Raw genomic sequence first — 19,724 nt, 5'->3', positions numbered from 1 at the left:
AGTAGTAACTACCATGAAGCCTCCCTCATTAGGCCAGTGCTGTTTGCTTCTTCCTTATCAAGCCCTCACTTCTACTCAAAAGCACCCTGCTGGTGTCACAGGCAGGTATGGTACTGGAATCCTGTGCCTCATCCCCTCTACCCTGACCAGGTTCTGGATGACAAGAGCAACACAGGTAAGTGGACAGAAAAGTAAGGGTTCCACCCTGTTTTTGTTTTTTAAGGTTCCTGGGCATAGTTACTTAGGTAATGCAAGATATGTCCTACCTCCTTCTGCTACTCCTGGAACACACAGGTTGAGACTGAGCCTCAAGCTGGGACTGAAAGAGCAGAGGTCTGGTGCAAGCCCTCGATGCAGCTGTAAACTGGCAGGGGCAAGAGGGTGCGAGAGAAACAGGCTGGCACTGGGAATGCTTGAGAGTCGAAATGGAAAAACTTAGGGTCCACACAGGTGACTTGTGCACTCAGCCATGCCATGGCTCTTAGGGTTTTAATTATAACCTCTACTTTATTGTTAATGCTTCCACTTTTGAAAATTTTTTTCTTAAAGATCATTGCTTTCTCATTCTTTGTAAGTTCCCCAAAATGGCAATGCTACAGATCCACATGGCATCAACAGGCTACAAATGGGGGCATGTATGTCTCCAGCTCACACAGGCCTCATTACTCCCCACTGTCTTAACCCTGCCATTGTCGCTCCCTCACACATTTGGAAAAGTAGGTATCTCAGTTCACTTCCCCTAATGCTGAGAGACCCACTCTTATGGCAACCGGCTAGATCAGCTATATTTCACCCTATGGGGAGGAGATGAAAAAGCTGAAACGATCCCCTTCAACACTGGCCAGTATTTAGGACAGAAGGCAGCAAAAGACCTTCGCTCACTCTTGAAAATCTCTCTTCCAACCTTCTAGATACATACATCTAGAACAAGGGTAGACACATTTTTTTCTGTAAAGACACAGAGAGTAAGTATTTCGGCTCTACAGGCTACATAATATGATTCAACTGCTCAACTCAGTCATCATATCCCAAAAGTAGCCATAAACAATATGTAAGTGAACTAGCATGAATGTATTCCAATAAAGCTTTATTTGTGGGCATTAAAATCTGAGTTTCATATAATTTACATTGTGTCATCAAACACTATTTTGATTTTTTTGTTCGACATTTAAAGACATAAAAAGCATTTTTGGCTCAGAGGTCATACAAGATGCATTTGGATTTGGCCTGTGAGTCCAGTTATTTTCCTAAGGGACTTCCTCCTTTGTATCTTATACTCATATTTTGTATCTTTCCTTTGTCCTACCATTACTGTTATATAATAAACTCCTTAAAAGCTAAGGCCAACTCATATATATTCCTATAACTCTTTGCTGATTCTTTTATGATACCCACACAGAAAAGGAATTTGATTTATGTATGTTGCATAAATGTCTCCAGCTTGTGAATTTTCAGAATTAATTCCTATTTAAAGGAACTCTAAATTGCAAGAATATAATTCTTCCATGTTTTCCAGATAATGTATGAAGTACTATTCAATGAACTTCATCCAGGCCTTTCACTACTACTCTGCAACGGGACCTAGATTCATTAGGGTCAAATAAAACTTTTCCTCTTTTTTCTCCCAAATTTGTCTTAAATATATACAATTTTCTGCCTTTATCCCCTTAAGGAAAAAGTAAACTTAAAGTTACTTTCTTAAAAATTCAGATCAGTAAAAACAATCTCAAAACTGACTTTAGATTTATTAAATGAGGCACTAACTATAGAAAAAAAAATTTAAGGCATAATATCAAACCACATAGCTAATCTAGTTTTCCAGATTGCTCTGCTCCAAAACTGCAGAAATTAACAAAACTTATCTTAAATAGTATTGGAAATATAATGCAGATTTCAAATGACTATCGATGAGTAAATATTTGAGATCAGCTGAATTTGAGCTATACCCACCAATAAGCATTACTATGTAACTCAAATATCCAAAGAACACTAACACAAATATTTCAAGTAATTTTTTTTTGTAGCAGAATAACCATAAGCTCTTAATTATCTGTGGCAATTAAAAGGCAATTTATTATTTGTAAACCATACAGGAAATGCTGCCCCCTACAGAGAATCTTAAAAGAACAAAGAATGTTTTATACAAGTATAACCCAGAAATTACCATGAGAGCAACTTTTTAAAATTCTAGTGGTTCACAGGATTTAGAGGAAAAAGGAATTCTATGGAGATGACTGAAATTTTATTTTCCTCACCTTAATGTTTATGCTCATATACAATATCCTTCTATACAGGAGTGTATGTATAAATCCACAAAGGTCCAATGACAAATAATATAGATAAATAGAAAGAAGCTGCCAATTTAAGAAACTGTAAACAGATTTTGGCTCTGAGGAAGAGAAGAGAGTACAAGGAATTTGCTTTGCCACAAGGCAGGACAATCCAGAGAGAGAGAGGCCAAGGACTGGCTCAGTCATGACCACACAGCAGAGCCCTGTCCTCTACTCACTTCAGCTGCAGCGCACATGCTCTGAGGCTCGGAAGCCCTCCTTTCCTGGAGAAGCTGGGATATAGGTTAGCAGAAACAGGCACAAATGGCACTTCAATATTTTATTTGAATTCCGTGCTATTTAAATTTCCTGAAAGCACTAGGATTGCTCCCTTCTTAGAAACATTTTAATTGCAATGGGGAATTGACTAGGAAATAAAAAGCTCAAGAACAATTCAGGAGAGGAAGAGAACAGAGAGTAAGAATTTCCTCCTGGATAGGGAGCAGAGAATTAAGGGATAATAACAAAGAAGTAGAGAAATTCTGGTGAACCAGTTAACTCACAAAGGAAAGGGACCTAGATAAAGAGGCTGTAGGGCAGGTCTCAGGATCAGAGTCTATGTACTCGAAATTGTCATTGATGAAACCACACTGTTCCATGAACTTCTTCAGGCTGTTCACTCATGGTATTTAGAATACATCCCTCCACCCTTCTGTGCCTGAACACCACTGATCCTTCAAGTCCCAATTCAAATCTCGTGCCTTAAATGAAGCTTTCTCGGATTCCTGGTGAAAGAGCACCTCTCCTTTTCTGAACTACTTTGTCCACATTTCGCATACAGTATTTACCACTGTCTACTAGGTATTTTGTTTTTGACGGACATCTTAGCTCCCCTATGAGCACAGTACACAAGTCTAATCGCTCTTTGCATAGCTCTCTGTATTTACGAGGTACTCTGCACATAATAAATCATGTTTTAGTGGGTACTGACAAAACACTGCCAAATGGATAAATACATGAACTCATCAACCAATTAACAAGTACTTTAGAATGACAGGAAACTGGAGTAGGAACTGGGAATCAAAAGTCAAATAAGGCAGAGCCTCCTCTCTGTATGAGGTTACATGTTTGAAATGACAACTTGAAGGCTAGTCCATTACCTTAACTTTATAGTTTCATCCAATGTATTTCTCCTCTGAACTTCTAACAAATGCAATTAAAAAAAATTTAAAAAAAATAACTGTTATATATATATACACACATATACATATATATATATGTGTGTATATATATATAACAGTTATATAATTGCATGCCCCTGCATGAGAATTTAAGCTGAGTCGCACCTCCCCTGTTCACGAGTATACCTCCAGACCCAGCTTGGCACCTTGACACAGTTAAGTGCTCAACGTTGGTGAATAACTTGAAAAATAATTTTACATAATGTATTTAAGGAGTAAAAATTAGAAGGTCTAACAGTTCTTTAAAATGTCCATGATAGGGAACTCATAAAAATTAAATACAGATGGAGCACCTGGGTTGCTCAGTTGGTTGAGCATCCGACTCTTGATTTCAGCTCAGGTCAGGATCTCAGCATCGTGAGATTGAACCTCATACTGGACTCTGCGCTGGGGGTGGAGCCTGCTTGAGATTCTCTCCCTCCAGCCCCCTCAGCCCCTCTCCAACTTTCCCCAACCCTCTCTAGTGCAGGAGATCACACACTCTCTTAAAAACAAAAAAAAAACTAAAAACAGATAAATATCAACACTGGAAAATCTTAGTGATTTCATGTTTTAGTTTTCAAATTGGGGGTAATTTCTACAAGTCAATACAAATAACGTGCTAGGGACACCTGGGTGGCTCAGTGGGTTAAGCCTCTGCCTTCAGCTCAGGTCATGATCTCAGGGTCCTGGGATCGTGCCCCACATCGGGCTCTCTGCTCATCGGGAGCCTGCTTCCTCCTCTCTCTCTGCCTGCCTCTCTGCCTACTTGTGATCTCTCTCTCTCTGTCAAATAAATACATAAAATCTTTAAAAAAAAAAAAGTAACTTGCTAAACTGACTTTAGGCTAAACAGAATTCAAATGCTAAAAACCAATTCATCACCAAGGTTGCATGAGAACTGAGAATTCACACAACACACCTGCCATATCCCTATTCCTGGACAATTATTTTTCTTAAAGAAAAAGAGCACCACCAAGCCTTGTGCTACGGCTCTTCTTGTCTTCCACACTGACAGTGCTATATCTATCTACAGCAAGTAGACAGATATATCAAGTAAGGCAGTCATTTCTGAAAAACTGATTATTAAGCCCAATAAAGTCTAATATGTAAGCGATATTAATGATAAGATACAAACCCAGCTTTTTGTTGGTAACAAGAATTAATCTTGTGAAGACTATTCCTTGGGTTATAGCCTGTCATGCAGCTTCTAGTCATCAGACCCCAAACGTTTACAGAAAGGTAGATTTCTGTTAGCCTTAAAAACAAAACAGAACCCAGAGCGCCTGGCTGACTCCTCAGCCAGTAGGGCATGGGACTCTTGATCTCAGGGGTCTGAGATTGAACCCGCGTTGGGCAGACAGACTACTTAAAAATAAGATCTTTGAAAAACAAAACAAAACAAAAAACACAGAACCAAAAAAACTTATTTCAAACATATGTTTTCATTAGAAAAAAAAAAAATTATACAACTGTCTGAACAAGAATTACGTTTTCCACAAAATAGTGAATAAACTTAAATTTAAAACAGTGAATTATAGTGGTTAAGAGCCCACACTTAAAAAAAAAACAAAAAACTTTTTATGAAGCAGAATCATGTGCAAAAAGAGACCACAAGATGGTGAAGTGCCACCTACGTATCACCCAGCTTCAAGGAGGTACCAACATGTGGTCAACCTTGTTTCACCTGCACCTTCCCCATTTACCCCCAAACCTCCATGGATTACTCCAAAATAAACTCCAGGCTTCATATAATTTCATTTATAACCATTTCAAAAGCTACAAACTTTGAGTCAGACAGATCTGGCATCAAATCCAGGCTCTACCAACTAATGGCTTTGTGGCCCTGGGCAAGTGACTGAACTTCTCAAGCCTGTCTTCTACCTACAAAACGGGGAAAGTAATCCTGACTTCACAGGATTAGAGTATGCACGGGACAAAATGAGATAATGTATCTGAAGAATGGAGCCCAGCGCTGGCCCACAGGAAATCGTGAATGTGGGAGTGGTGGTGATTATGACTGTACTAGCAAAGTAAGACAGGACCCTTGGGACCTTGTTTCCAATGAGCCCCACAAAGGACAAAGCAAATAACAAGTATATGCATATTTTAAGAAAAGACGCTAACCTCTCTATGTTAAACTTACAGAGACCAACAAAAATCTGATGATTTATGACCCTCTCAGCCCAACACTGACCTCTAGGAGTTTAAGCAAAAGAGGTCCAGAAGAGCTCTTTGGATAAAACTGTAGTGCTATGGGGTTTCAACCACCCTGGGCAGACGGGAAGGGGTGGTGGCGCAGGGAGAGCTACTTTTCTGTTACCCTAAACCAAGAGAAAGGGAGTTTTAAGAGGTGCCCATAGAAAGTATAAGCAACCACCCCTAAAAATTGTAGGGTACAGAGACTAGTGTCTGACCCACACGTGATAAAAGCTCCCCATCAAGAAGCAGGAAGGTCCACTCCGGAAGTAAGCCATATTTCCTGCAAAAGCCAAGAGGGGCCCCCTCTCCCCAGGGCTGGCTTCCTGACCTGAGGCAGGCCTGAGATGGGGAAAGGAAGATTTACTTTTTTTTTTTTTTTTGGAAGATTTACTTTTTTAATCAAGTTCAAAGGGGCATTTTAAGTACTTAAAAGAGACTCTTGTAATTTAAAGTGATATAAAAATTTACAGAATATCTATTATATAAGACAGGTAGGTGTGTATGTGGTATGATATTTATAGGATATATATTCCATCCAGAAACAATAAAAGAACAGACAGAATGAGTTCAAAGAGAGAACTGAGAGAAAAAACGAAGTTGTTTCCCATGATGTTCAGCACCTTCAATATAAAGGTTGCATTATACGTTCAAAAGCTGAGCAACAGCAGAGTGAGGAATGCCGTCATAAAGATAAATGAAATGCAGATATTAGTAGGAATAATAAGCTGTATGAAGTATATAATCAAATATTAAACTATGTCACTTCTAAACAGAATAAAATTTTAAGACATATTAGAAAAGCTGCTATTTTCATCTCTTTTTTCATTTATTTTCAGTGAGTACCCGCAGCTAAGCAATGCTTCCTTCAAGGACTCTACCCACTTCTTCCCGAAAGAATGGAACTAGGGGGAGGAAGTGAGAGGTGCTCAAAACATGAGACAGAGAAAAGGGAGGATGATCATGCGGCCCAAGATCACTGATCCAGGGGCAGAAACTCCATGCACAAGGTACTGTGTTAAGCACTAGAACAGTACTTAAAGGGGTAAAGCAGGTTTTCTGCCCTTAAAGGAATTTGGATTAGACATGTAGCAACAGCGAGAGATCAATGTACAGTCTTTAGGAAGTGGGGAAGAGGCGGGAGAAGGAACACAACATTGAGAATAGCCCAGGGCCCACAAAAGAATTCTTGCGAAGGCTACTATGAAGTCAGGAAAAGCAAATTCATGGTTCTTTTAAAAACTCAAAACTTAAAAAACAAAATGAAACAAAAACTTAGATCTTAGTCAACCCATTATAATGACATATTCTACAGATTCTGAAGCCTTGCTACATTGGTTTTGAGAGATCATTCCAGTTAAGATCAATATTTCTTAAGGGGGAGAGTTATTCGTTACTTTCAAACAATGGAAGCACTAAACTGACCTAATAAAAAGTGCGATTGCCATGACTACTTTTGGAATTATAAGTAGGCACAATTTCATTCTTGGAAAATATTAAATGCCACAGAAGAGCTCCCCCTGCTTCGATTATGGAGTATCCAAACAAACGAGATTCTTCAATGGCAATAATGACATCCTTGTGCCATCCACCTGTACAAACACAGGTTACAACCCTCATCTAGAGTTGTCTTCCCCATAGCTGATGGTGTGAATTCTAGACAACCCAGCTCTGTTTCAGCACTAACCATGACCCAAATTAGCCACAGAACATGCTGTGTACCGTTAACAGAGGTTTAAGATGCATTTTCAACAGACAGACCTCCAGTGTGTTACCTAAGGTTTCCTGGGGCTCTCAAGACCAGCGGATAAGATTGTTTCTTGTCAGACTGACAATGATGAAAATGTCTCAATTTCAATTCTCACCTACAAAAACTCACCTACAAAAACTGTTTGAATAATTGATTACCATGTAAGTCAATGCAATCAAATTTATTTCTGGTTATGCAATCACAGAACTGATTACTTTTCAAACAAAAGTCCAGAGAACTAGATTATTTCCCAGAATAAAAAGTAGCAACCATGTGAGTGTACACAAGCTTGCGTACACACTCATGAACACACGTAAACACACAGACACGGGGGTTTTGCCAGTTTTCCATCTGGAAACCATGATGTAATAGGATAATCGCAAACTCATTCTCATTGTTTAAACCTATGAATAATGCACAGATCATCTAACATGACTTAAATAAGAAATTAATTATGGCGACACGTAACTCTAGTTCAACAACCAGTCATTTACAGTAGGTTGATGTTTCAAGGTACTTTTTTGCAATTCAAGAAATATCTTAGAAGGCAAGAAGAAATAACATGAGAAAACACAAAGCAGTTTCTTTCCCACCAATAAGTTAAGAAAGATCGATTTTTCAAAGGTAGTAGCTCTGTAATCTTATGAGCAACTATCCTTCAAAATAAAACAGAGCTAGCCTAATCCAAGTGGATTAATAAAAAGGTAACTTTCATTTAACTATAATTTATTTTTAGAATTATTATCTACCTTAAAAGAATCATTTCAAACATGACTTTTCCCCCCCAGGATAAGAAGGTGATAGGTTACACAAAAGTCAAAGAAAAACAGAGGTATACCTCCAGGAGGGACAAAACATTAGAAATGGGATTCTTCCTTTTAAGCCAATGATGTCACCTGGGTGGTAAAGGGAAAAGCTTCCTTACTTTCCTCTTCTTACTCTAAAGTCTGAAAAATAAGCCCAGAAGCACCTTTATCTAAGGACAAAGGAATGACCAGACCTCCCCAAGGAATATAAGAAACGACCATAAAGGATGGAAAGCAACTTCTAAATAAATGTGCCTGAAATAATCCATACAAATGGATGCTGCTACCTTCAAAGTCATTACCTTGGAAATTATATACTTAATCCAGTGATGCTGTTATAGTCACTCTGGAATATGTTTCAGAGCTCAAAATTCTCCATTTTCTTAAAACTAGCAAATATTTGTCTTTTCAAGTTAGATTTGGCAATAGTCAAAAGTCCTCAGAGTAGCTGTGCTTTTCTTTGGAAAGGCTTTCCTGACCTCCCAAGTCCAGGTTCTGGGCCCCTGCCCAATGATCACTATGTCCCCCAGCAGAGCTCTTTTCACTCTACAATGAAATTGCTTACTTGTCAACAGTCCCCCTAGGAAAACTGTAAACTGCACAGAAATAGGAAATATACCTTATTATTATTACACCCACAGTTCTAATGTAGTGCCCAGAAAATTGCAGGCACCCAAAACTGAATGATGCAATCTACTATCACACAAAATGGTGTGGAATACTGTGTGTATCTCATCCACTGACCCGTCCAAAATCTCTCAGGAAAGAGTACCACACTTCACTGTGACTGTATACCTAGAGAGAACTATTATTTTATACCTGGGAGGAGAAGTGATTGAATGTGATGATTTTCATTGCTCATTTATGCATAGAAAAGCAAAAATCACGACATCGTCGCAAACTAGTAACTTTTCCACTCTCAAATCTGCAAGCACCAGATTATCTTACCTAGTTGCAATATCATTATAGTGTCTCTGTAGGCCTTCATCACCAACTTGAAGTGGCGATAAAGTGGGTAGCACAAAACTCGTCTTCCAAAAGATACCAGGATTTCATGAACATTAGTCCAAGTCTGTGAAGTAGAGTTTAAATAAGTAATCATTTCCATATTACATAAACAAAAGGACACAACGAAATACGAAACTACTCTCAATTAAAAACTTAAGTTTGGATCATCATGAAGCCATGCAAGACAGAAATACAAAACCATGAAATGAGATTCTTTTTATATACCTTATAATAAAATACTTAATTGAAGTCTTTGTAATTTTTCATACTTTATCAAGGTATCACAAATGCTCCTCAAAAATCACATATGCAGCAGGAAAGTTCTAAAAAGTCTTTTAAGAATTACAAATATGAATCTAAAACACATGGCACTAACAAAATGCAGATGCACATAAAAGACATTGTTAAATGATGTATGTTTCATGTTTTTGTCCTCTAGGACCATTCAAGATAGTGTAGATGAAAGATGTGGAACTCATCAGCGAAGTGTGTTCACGGTCTCCCTCTTCTTCTTCTTTTTTTTTTTTTTTTTTTTGGTGCTTTGGTCATGAGTAATACATGGTAAATACAGGGTATTTACTTTGGTGATTTGCTTTCACTTATCAAAGAAAAAAGTGATTTCTTGAAAAAAAAGTGTTGTGTTTTGTTTTTTTTTTAAAGATGTTATTTATTTATTTGACAGACAGAAATCACAAGTAGGTGGGTGGGGGGGAGCAGGCTCCCCACTGAGCAGACAACCTAATGCAGGGCTTGATCCCAGGACCCTAAGATCATGACCTGAGCCAAAGGCAGAGGCTTATTAACCCACTGAGTCACCAAAGCGCCTTGAAAAAAAAATGTTTTATCTTAAAAAGTATCAAACAGAAACCACCAGCAACTCAAAACTTACTGACACCACTAGACAAAAGCAGTTTTGTGCAAAATTGCTTTTTAATTGGATTTGATTAAAACTGTATTAAAAAAATGTAACCCGCATATAAAACTTAGAACATAAAAAGTAAAACTAAGGAAGCAGAATAATTTCCATGTGTATTAATCCTTAATGAGTGAGAGATCTGATTAAGAATACCAAGTATCTGACAAAGAACAGTTTATATCTAAAAAGAATTACAAACTTTCTAAAAATTCTGCCAAAAATAGCTCTTAACATCTCTGGCAATTCTAAGTTATCTCAAAAACAAGAAAAATTTCAAAGTAAAATCGTTAAGTAGGTGAATTTACTCATGCAGCCTTTCATAACTTCAACTACAAAATTACTTAGTCACCAACTACTTTGTTTTCAACCTAAGTAACCAATGCAATCATCACAAAAACCAGTTTCTCCATTTGATGCTGATCATGGCAATAAGGAGAACCCAAGTGAAGTCTAGAGAGCAGTGCTCCTCCATCTTTAAGATGCATACAAATCCCTGGAGACCTTGCTACAGTTTCTGCTTCATTGGGTCTGGACTGAGATTCTGTCTTTCTAACCAGTTCCCAGCCGAGGATGCTGGTCAAGCCGTTGGTTCATGGATCATTCTTTGGAGGAGCAAAATTCTCTGACAAAGGTGAATGTCTCAATTCCTTTTCACATCTTATCCATTATTTGAACAAAGTGTTGCCATGAAACAACCTTGATTTAAAACTTAACAATCTATTGTATCTAGAATTTAAACTGGAAAAAAAAAACCAGAACCAAAACCTAGTTGATTTAATTGATGCAATGATCAGCTATTTAAACTGACACTTTTTTTAATGCTAGTTTTTCTTTCTTTCTCTTTCTTAGTAATCTCTACCCAACGTGAGGCTTGAACAGATGACTGCAAGATGAAGAGTCACATGCTCCACTGAATGAGCTAGCCAGGTGCCCCTAATATGACACATTCTTCAAGTATCTACTTTTAATTATGGTTTTGATGTTGAACAATTTGTTCAGAGCTAGTAAATTTTAAAATAGCATCCTTTGATAAGACTTACACAACTATTTTCTAGGAAACAGATATAAAAACAATGATTACTATACTAGAAGGGTTATCAGCTCTGACCATACTAACTGTAGGACCTACGAGAAGTTAAACTACATGATGTGAGTTTCCTCATCTGTGAAACAGCAATAGTATTTATCTCACAGACTTACCGGGAGGAACAGGGGAGATAATATATATAAAACGCTTAACACGGTCCTTGATGGTCAGGAAATGGCAGCTAGTAGAATTATGACTTAGGTTTGCTGCCCAATTTTGAGCTCTGAGCCCCAATATAAGCCAACTTACAAATATGCTCTAACTCCACCCTAACTGCTCACCCAATAGACCATGTGTGGTTCTTCCTCCAAAGTGTGCTCTCCTTCTCACAAATTCCTCAACATCTTATCTAGCTTCATTCGTATACTATGATTAGCATTAGAGTTACAAATGAAATGAGAATGTTACTAAAAAGATGGGAAAAAAACACTTGCATAATAAAGTTTCAAAAAGTCAAGGAATTCCTTGAATTACCCAAAATGAATGGCAACAGAAAAATAACTTTTAAAACAAAATCTAAAAAATTGCGACTGAAAATCATACCTCAAACCAGCACAGTGTGGGACTCAGTTTTCTAATATTCCATGCAGATTCAACCTTTATTTGTTTTGGAGAAAAGAGTACTGTCATTTCAGAGGTAAAGTCATGCCAAAATAAAGCAAATATACCCATTTATTCAACTAGTATCTCAGTAGCACTGACATACATGAGAACTAAGAAGCATCCATGACTGAGGAAAAAAGAATTGCTTTGCAGAAGCTATCAAAGGCAAGTTTCTGCCTACTTTCCTTGGGATTTCACAAAGTAAAGCTCTTCCACTGATAAGAGCACCAGAACATAAGAGCAAATAAGCAGGGGCTTTGAAACTAAAAATTAAAGCAAAGTGATGGTTCCTCAATTTCTGTCCTTCTCAACTAAGTTACTTGCCTCCCAAACATTCTAATCTGCCAAAGGACTCAAAGATAATGTTGAAGCGCTGACTGTGACACTTAAAAAGCTGCTCAAGAATTTGGCCTTTCAGAAAATGCTTGTGAGAGAATAAGCACATTCTAGAGGTCTTAAAGTTGCAAGACTTCATGATGTCAAATATGTGAGGAATCAAAAATGGTAAATTTCACTGAGCATAACTAAATGCTCTCACTCATCTTCTCAAGCAATAATGTGAAGTACTTTCTTTGTCAAAGAAAATATTTTCCCCAATTACAGTATCCTTAAAAGATGAGTGGAAACAAAAATCATTTCCAGCTATATTATACCCCTGATACACTCATTAATATTCATTTTGGAGTCAAATGCAAATCTCAAGAGTCACCTTTGAAATTTTCAGAATCATAACAAGAGAAAATTTGGCACATATCAAATTATAATCCTAATACTATGCTAACGCTATGATGTTGAGAAAAGCAGATTAAATAATATGCATCATGACCCAGTTTAAATACACATACACACAAGTACACAATGAAAGACTGGAAGAGATGTATCTCCTCTTAACACTAGCTATTTCTGATTGGCTGAGATTACAGGAAATTTTAATTATTTTCTTCATATGTATATTTCTCCTTTTATACTGATATGAATTATCTGTGCAATTTGTAAAAAAGGAAAGCATATGCTCAGCTGGAAAATAACCCTTGAGCAAGTATAATTATAAACAGCTGCAGGGGCACATTAACTGGAAGGACTTTTTTTTGGCTGTGCAGTCTTTTTTAAATATACGATCACTGATATAGGTAAGAAAGAAGCTTAGCTCTTCATTTACAAAATCAAATGTGAGTTAAGAAGAGATACAATAAATTTTATATTACTTAAAAATGACCATTTAAGAAATAATGTACTTTATAAAAGGTTTTACTATTACAAGATTTCTTTCAATAGCAAAAAAGATACAATTCAAGTTTTTAAAAATGTGATTTAATTTTTTCAGAAGCATATCTACTGTATAAATTGAGGGACACCTGCAGATAAACGCTCAGATTCCCTTTTTTTTGTAAAAAGCTATACCTTGCGTCTGCTAATGGACAGCTTGGACAAAGGATATAAACAGGAATGATAAAGTTTACCTCTTGTCAATGTCAAGTGTCATGCGGAAACAGCTCTCTTCTCTGGCCAAGTCACCTCCTAAAGAGATGAGAGCTCAGGATAGCCTTTCTCTACCCTCAGCTTTATTGCCTCAATCCACTACTTGGTAGACACTGATGCCCAGAGAGAAGAAAAAAGACCAAGCAGGCATTATGCGTTCATGTTGGAATTCACCACCGACACGCACGTGCAGCTCTGCCAGGAGCAGCCCCTGAATAACTAATCACAACAGCTCTTACTCTCGACAGGAGGAGGGATGCCTTACAGTTCATTTAGTTCGGTCACTTACGCCACAATGCAGAGACATACGGGCACTTACATTCTTCTCTCCCTCAGTGACACGAGTTTCATAGCAATACGCCAGAAGGATGTCAATCAAACTGTAGTACACCTGGTGATGAGCCCTCTTGTCCAGGAGGTAAGATTTATTGACAAATTTTCGCAGCTGGTATTTCTCTTCTTCAGAAAAAGACACTATGGAAAAAATGCATTTAAAAACTAAATGTTCCATTCAGTTTTGTAAAACCCCCAGTGAGGAGGATTTGTCAAAATTAGAACTTCGATTATAGAAACTGAAATAGGAGTTATTTAACTCTGAATATAGAAAGAACTCTTAAACTAGACTTCACAGTTTTACTAAGGGCTGTGCATCTGCTCAAACCCTAGTAGAGCTAAATAAAGGAGAAATGTCTAACCCATATCTCTTCCTTATTTCCAGGATGCCTCCTTTTTGCTACACTGTCCTGTATTCAAGACATCTAAACACTGGAGCTACTGACTTTAAAATAAAGATAAGACAGTTTAAGAACAGGAAATATAATAGCTAAGTAAAGCACTCTGTAAATATTCATTATCCATTGTGAAAGGTCTATACAAAGAAATAGGACTATTCTCATATAATAGTCAATGTTAAGGGCAAAGTATATTGATATTCTTTATACACAAAAACAAAGTGTTATAGCACACATATTTCACTTGAGGGAAGAGGATAGCTCTTTTCAGCAGTGGATCTTTTCTTCTTTGGCCTGTCACCCTTTCTCCATCTTCACTGACAGCCCTCTCTACATTAAATATCTAGTATATATTATTTCATATTTTTTCCTCTATTATCATATAATGCTATTCAGACACACAAACATATACAAGGGAACTTATACCTCCCCCCCACCCCGACCTCCACCAAAGAATTAGATCACTTTTCTCCACCTAGCCTACCTTACTCAGTATCTCTGGCAAATCTCTCCAAGTCAATTGGTACTTAGCTAATTTTTGTAAAGCAGTAGAATATTCCATGGTGTAGTATGTTCTATCCAACCACTCCCCCTACTGATGGGCATCCACTATGCTTCCAGTTTCCTGCCATGTTAATAACGCTGCATAAGTGTCTTTAACCACATGCCCTTGGATACTGAAGATTTCTATAAAATAGATTCCTAAAAGTAGATTTACTGGGTTAAAAAATGCACCTGTTTAAAAAAAAAAAATACTTTGGAGCACCTGGGTGGCTCAGTGGGTTAAAACCTCTGCCTTTGGCTCAGGTTATGATCCCAGGGTCCTGAGATCAAGCCCCGCTTAGGGCTCTCTGCTCAGCGGGGAGCCTTCTTCCTCCTTTCTCTCTGCCTGCTTCTCTGCCTACTTGTGATCTCCGACTGTCAAATAAGTAAATAAAAATCTAAAAAAAAAAAAGCCTTGAAAAAAAATACTTCATTAAAAGGCTACAACTCTCCTTCTTTTTAATGGTCATGGACACAAGCTCTCTTTCCTACACACATCCCTCACACCCAGCAATAATGTTAGAGCCTTTCCTACTCATTTCATTTTCTACTCATTTCCAGTTTAACAGACAGTTAAACAGTTACCGGAAGTAACTATGGTAGGAAGAATTCTAAGATGAGACCCACTGAGTCACATCATTTCAATGTGGGCAGAACCTGTGACTTACTCTATCCAAAAGAATATGGCAATGGTGATGGCATGGTCACTATCATGACTATGTCCCATTAAGAGTAGACTGGAGCCAGAGACTCACCGCTGGTTTTCAGCAAAACTCACCATGTTTTAACACAGTTGTGTGGCAGCAAACTGTGGCGGGGGGAGTGGGGGGGCTCTGTGATTGGAGAGTGGCCCCCAGCTGACAGTCAGCAAGGACATGGGGACCTCAGTTCTACAGCCACAGGAATCAAATTCTGCCAGCTATCACGTGAGCCTGGAAAAGGACCCTGAGCTCCAGAAAAGAACTCAGCTACCAAAACATAATAAAAAAGAAAAGAGAAGATAGCCCAAATTTATCCACAGCCTTATAAGATCCTGAGCAAAGACCCAGCTAAGCAAGCCCAAGTCTGGAGCTATGGAAACTGAGTCAAATTAGAACAGATTCTAATTTGTGGTAATCTGTTATACAGGAAGAAAAACCTAATACAGTGATAGATCACTCTTACTGCAGTTAGTATTTTTCCAAATGCTAAACTTGGGCATTACTTTACAGGTTTGTTGGCAACCTGTGAATGAACCATTTAATTGTGTTTTGCCCATTTTTTCCCTATGGGATGGCTTGTCTTGTCAAATTTTTAAGAACTCACAGTTATAGATATGAACCCTTGTCATACCTCCAAATCTATTACATCTCCACTGACTTTGTCTGTGGGATCTTTTGCCAATGAATTACTGATTTATTACGTACCCAAATAAATGCATCTTTTTTAAGAAAAATAGATTATGATTTTACAGACTTCAATAAGGTTTCCCCAACTCCTCAACTGTACATGAAGCCTCTTAGCTTTTCTTTTTTTTTTTTCCTTTTTAAAAAGGTTTTATTTATTTATTTGAGAGAGCGAGAATGCGCATGTGCACAAGAGCAGGAGGGGGACAGGCAGAGGGAGAGGGAGAAGCAGACTCCCCGCTAAGCAATCGGTCTGATATGGGCTCCCTCCCAGGAGCCTGAGACCATGACCTGAGCTGAAGGCAGGTGCTTAACTGACTGAACCACACAGATGTCCCTCTCATTTAAGATTTATGGTTTCCTTTTTAAAACGTAAGTCTTTAATCCATCTGGAAGCTACTTTTTCATGTTTTAAGATTTCGGTTAATTCCAGATGAATAGTTAATTGTGCCAACACAGTCTGGTCAATAATCCATCTTGTCCCACTGTACTGAACCACCAACTTTGTGAAATAGATGTGCTGCTTTTCTTGCTAAAAATTACTTCCAAGCATTTTCAGCTTTTGTGACTCGTAAACACTTTTTTTTCCCCATTTCCAGTAAGTTACTGAGAGGACAGAGAAAATCTATTTCTTTTCACATACCATCTTAACCACTGTTTGGCTACCAAACAAATTAGAGCACTTAACAAACGTTAATGATTTTTTAAAAAAAGGAAAACTTTGTGTCCACATTGGTGAGGTAAGCAAGCGTAAGACTGAAGTTCCTTCTAAGTTTCCTTTGACGTCTACGATACAGGCAAGCTAACAAGCATTATAACATGAGTGCTACTGGGTACCATACATACGAAGTAAAATACAGCTTGCCTTTTTTTTTTTTTTGAAGATTTCATTTATTCATTTGAGAGAGAGAAAATGAGAGAGAGAGAGAGAGAGAGCACACGTGCGCGCGAGCGAGCATGAGAAGGGGGAGGGTCAGAGAGAAAAGCAGACTCCTTGCCAAGCAGGAAGCCCGATGCGGGACTCGATCCCGGGACTCCAGGATCATGACCTGAGCCAAAGGCAGTCACCCAACCAACTGAGCCACCCAGGTGCCCAAATACAGTTTGTCTTAAAGCAAGATTTACAGAAAAACTAATAGCTAACTACATACAAGTACAAAGTTAGTGGAAGTAAAACATGGCCTACTACTTGTCTTAGAGAGATTTCTACAGAAATTCAACCATCTATACATACTTTCAGTTATCTATAAATAAAAATGTTACCGATCTCTTACTTCACAATGTAATCCTTAATTTTTCTTCCATGCCCTATCAGACAATCACCTTCAAATTCACTTCAAAAGTTTTTAAGCCGGATACAAAGGAGCGTCCGGTTTCCAGTTCCAGTGCTTCCTATCAACCTAATTCCAAAATAACTTTAAAAGGTTCTTTCTCCAGGGTTTAGAATTGCCCATTATATTTAGGTAAGGACAGGCTAAACTGCAATCCGAAAGTTCCTGAAATATAGTGGCTTATATAAGATAGAAGTTTCTCTCCCACGCTACTATTCTGAGTGAATGATCCAGGACTGGTGAAGCATCAGCATCTCCATCATTCGACTTCCATCTTTGCATCTAAGAAAGCTGCTCCAGGTCTGTACCATTTTCTAAGCAATGGGAAAGCAGAATAAGATGGCAAGCGCTGGGACGCCTGGGTGGCTCGGTTGGTTAAGCGGCTGCCTTCGGCTCAGGTCATGATCCCAGCGTCCTGGGATCGAGTCCCACATCGGGCTCCTTGCTTGGCGGGGAGCCTGCTTCTCCCTCTGCCTCTGCCTGCCACTCTGTCTGCCTGTGCTCGCTCGCTCTATCTCTCTAACAAATAAATAAATTAAAAAAAAAAAAAAAAAAAAAAGATGGCAAGCGCTTCCCTTCTAAAGACCTGATCCAGTGCACAGAGCACTTCCACTCATTTCCCATCATCCAGGACTTAGTCCCATGAGTACTCCCAGTGGCAAAGACGTAAAAAAAAGGTAGTCACCAGGGCAGTCACTAGCTGAGCACTCCTATGCCCAGCTCCAACTCAAGAAGCCTATTAGCAGAGGAGGACTAATAAAAGATACCTGGCTGTCTGTGATGCTCTTAGGAGACCAAAATTATTAAATTGCCTTTTTTTTTTTTTTTTAAATTTTAAGTAGGCTCCATGCCCAAGATGAGGCTCAAACTCATGACCCCGGGATCAAAAGTCACACATTCTACCAAAGGAGCCAGTCAGGCACCCCTAAATTGCTTTTTTAATATTCCCAGATCAAACTCTTGATAGCTAGCTTCCCTATCCTTTTCTTTCTCTGCTCAACAAAAACTGCCCTTCTGCTCCTCACAACTGGGTAAAAGCCAGAAGAGGGAAAATATGATTACTGACACATGCTGGCCCCTTCTTGCAGAGTTCCCCAACCCACTTCAGTCCTCTCTCAGGAGGCTTCGCTTTAACACGGCTTCTTTCTGTTTAAAGGCTTCCTTGTTTTACAGTCCATCCTCTGGGGGAAAGAATCTTAAATACAGTTATTGGAAATTACTAGAAGCAATACTCCTTTACTCATTAAAATTTACTTAGTGCAAAAAAACAGGTCTTAAATATATTTATGTAATCATTTTTTCCATGATGTTAGAAATCCTATGATTAAAAAGTATGAGAAGAAAAAGGAAATAAATTTGCAGAAGCGTTGCTTACATAAATGAGAAATAACTATGCAAATGAATTTACTTAATTTGCTGGCCGTAAGGAAATGTGTATATAGCTTTCTGGGGGTGGGGGGAAGGGCAGAGGGGCAGAGGAAGAGGGAGAGAGAGAATCTCAAGCAAGCTTTACGCCCAGCACAGAGGCTGATGCCAGGCTCAATCTCACGACCCTGAGATCGTGACCTAAGCCGAAAACAAGAGGTGGACCCTTAACTGACTGGGCCACCCTCGTGCCCCAGAAATGTGGATACTTTTAAACTTAATGCAGGAAGGTGTCCAGTGAAGCCTTAGGTATTACCTGTCTCATTAAAGGGCTCATATAAAGATCCTTTAATTTAAATAGAAGCTCTCAGTTCAATTAAAGCAATCTTCTGTAAGGAAAATCTAAAAAGGAACATACTCATTGCCAAAGAAAGTATACCTAACAAAGTATTTTAAGTCCCCTAGTATTTCATAATGTTTGAGACAGTATTCCCCTAGGTATAGTTTCTGAGATGCTCATTACTTTAGCTAATAAGAAAGTGCCAGGTGTTCATGATTATATTATCTCACTTGAGAAAAGCCTTTATCCGAGGCTTCCAGATAATTCTAAATCATAAGGTAAGCATGCCCAGCACCACTTAATAACACATTAACTCATCTAAATGTTTACTCCTTCATTCTTAAGTAATCATACCTGTATGTAGGCTGAATAATTTGTAAAGGCTGACCTGGGAATTGCAGGTTCTGATGTTCCATCACCCACAAGTAAGGGCTTCCCCATATTACATGTCACTGTTGGGGGGTATAGATAAGAAAAGCTTACTGGAATGTCTTCTTCTAAAGCCTTGGAGCTAGGTGCCCCCAGCCTTCCTTAAAACACACCAGCTTTTTCTGGATGTTTTCAAGTCCCATTTTGGCCAAAAAAGTTCACTGATAAATACACAGATATATTTAAATTCTGAACCTCAAGCAAAGAAACCAGAGATGATAAATAACAATATCAACAAAAAAGGAAATCACTAGAGAAACCA

At 38.3% G+C, this 19,724-nt stretch overlaps 1 protein-coding gene across 1 annotated transcript in view; it reads right to left on the bottom strand.

Moving 5' to 3' along the window:
* SHQ1 (SHQ1, H/ACA ribonucleoprotein assembly factor) overlaps positions 1 to 19,724 on the bottom strand; it is a 94,998-nt gene that overhangs the window by 46,746 nt on the left and 28,528 nt on the right. The window contains exons 7-9 of the mRNA XM_080812177.1: positions 13,658 to 13,812; positions 11,800 to 11,853; positions 9,194 to 9,317 (exon numbers count right to left, since the gene is read on the bottom strand). Coding sequence (XP_080668303.1) covers positions 9,194 to 9,317; positions 11,800 to 11,853; positions 13,658 to 13,812 — 333 coding nt within the window. The remainder of the gene's footprint in view (positions 1 to 9,193; positions 9,318 to 11,799; positions 11,854 to 13,657; positions 13,813 to 19,724) is intronic.

The sequence above is a fragment of the Martes martes genome (assembly GCF_963455335.1).
Source record: "Martes martes genome assembly, chromosome: 1".
Lineage (NCBI taxonomy): Eukaryota > Metazoa > Chordata > Mammalia > Carnivora > Mustelidae > Martes > Martes martes.
Note: the sequence above shows the minus strand (reverse complement) of the source record. Positions and strands in the feature narration are given on the sequence as shown.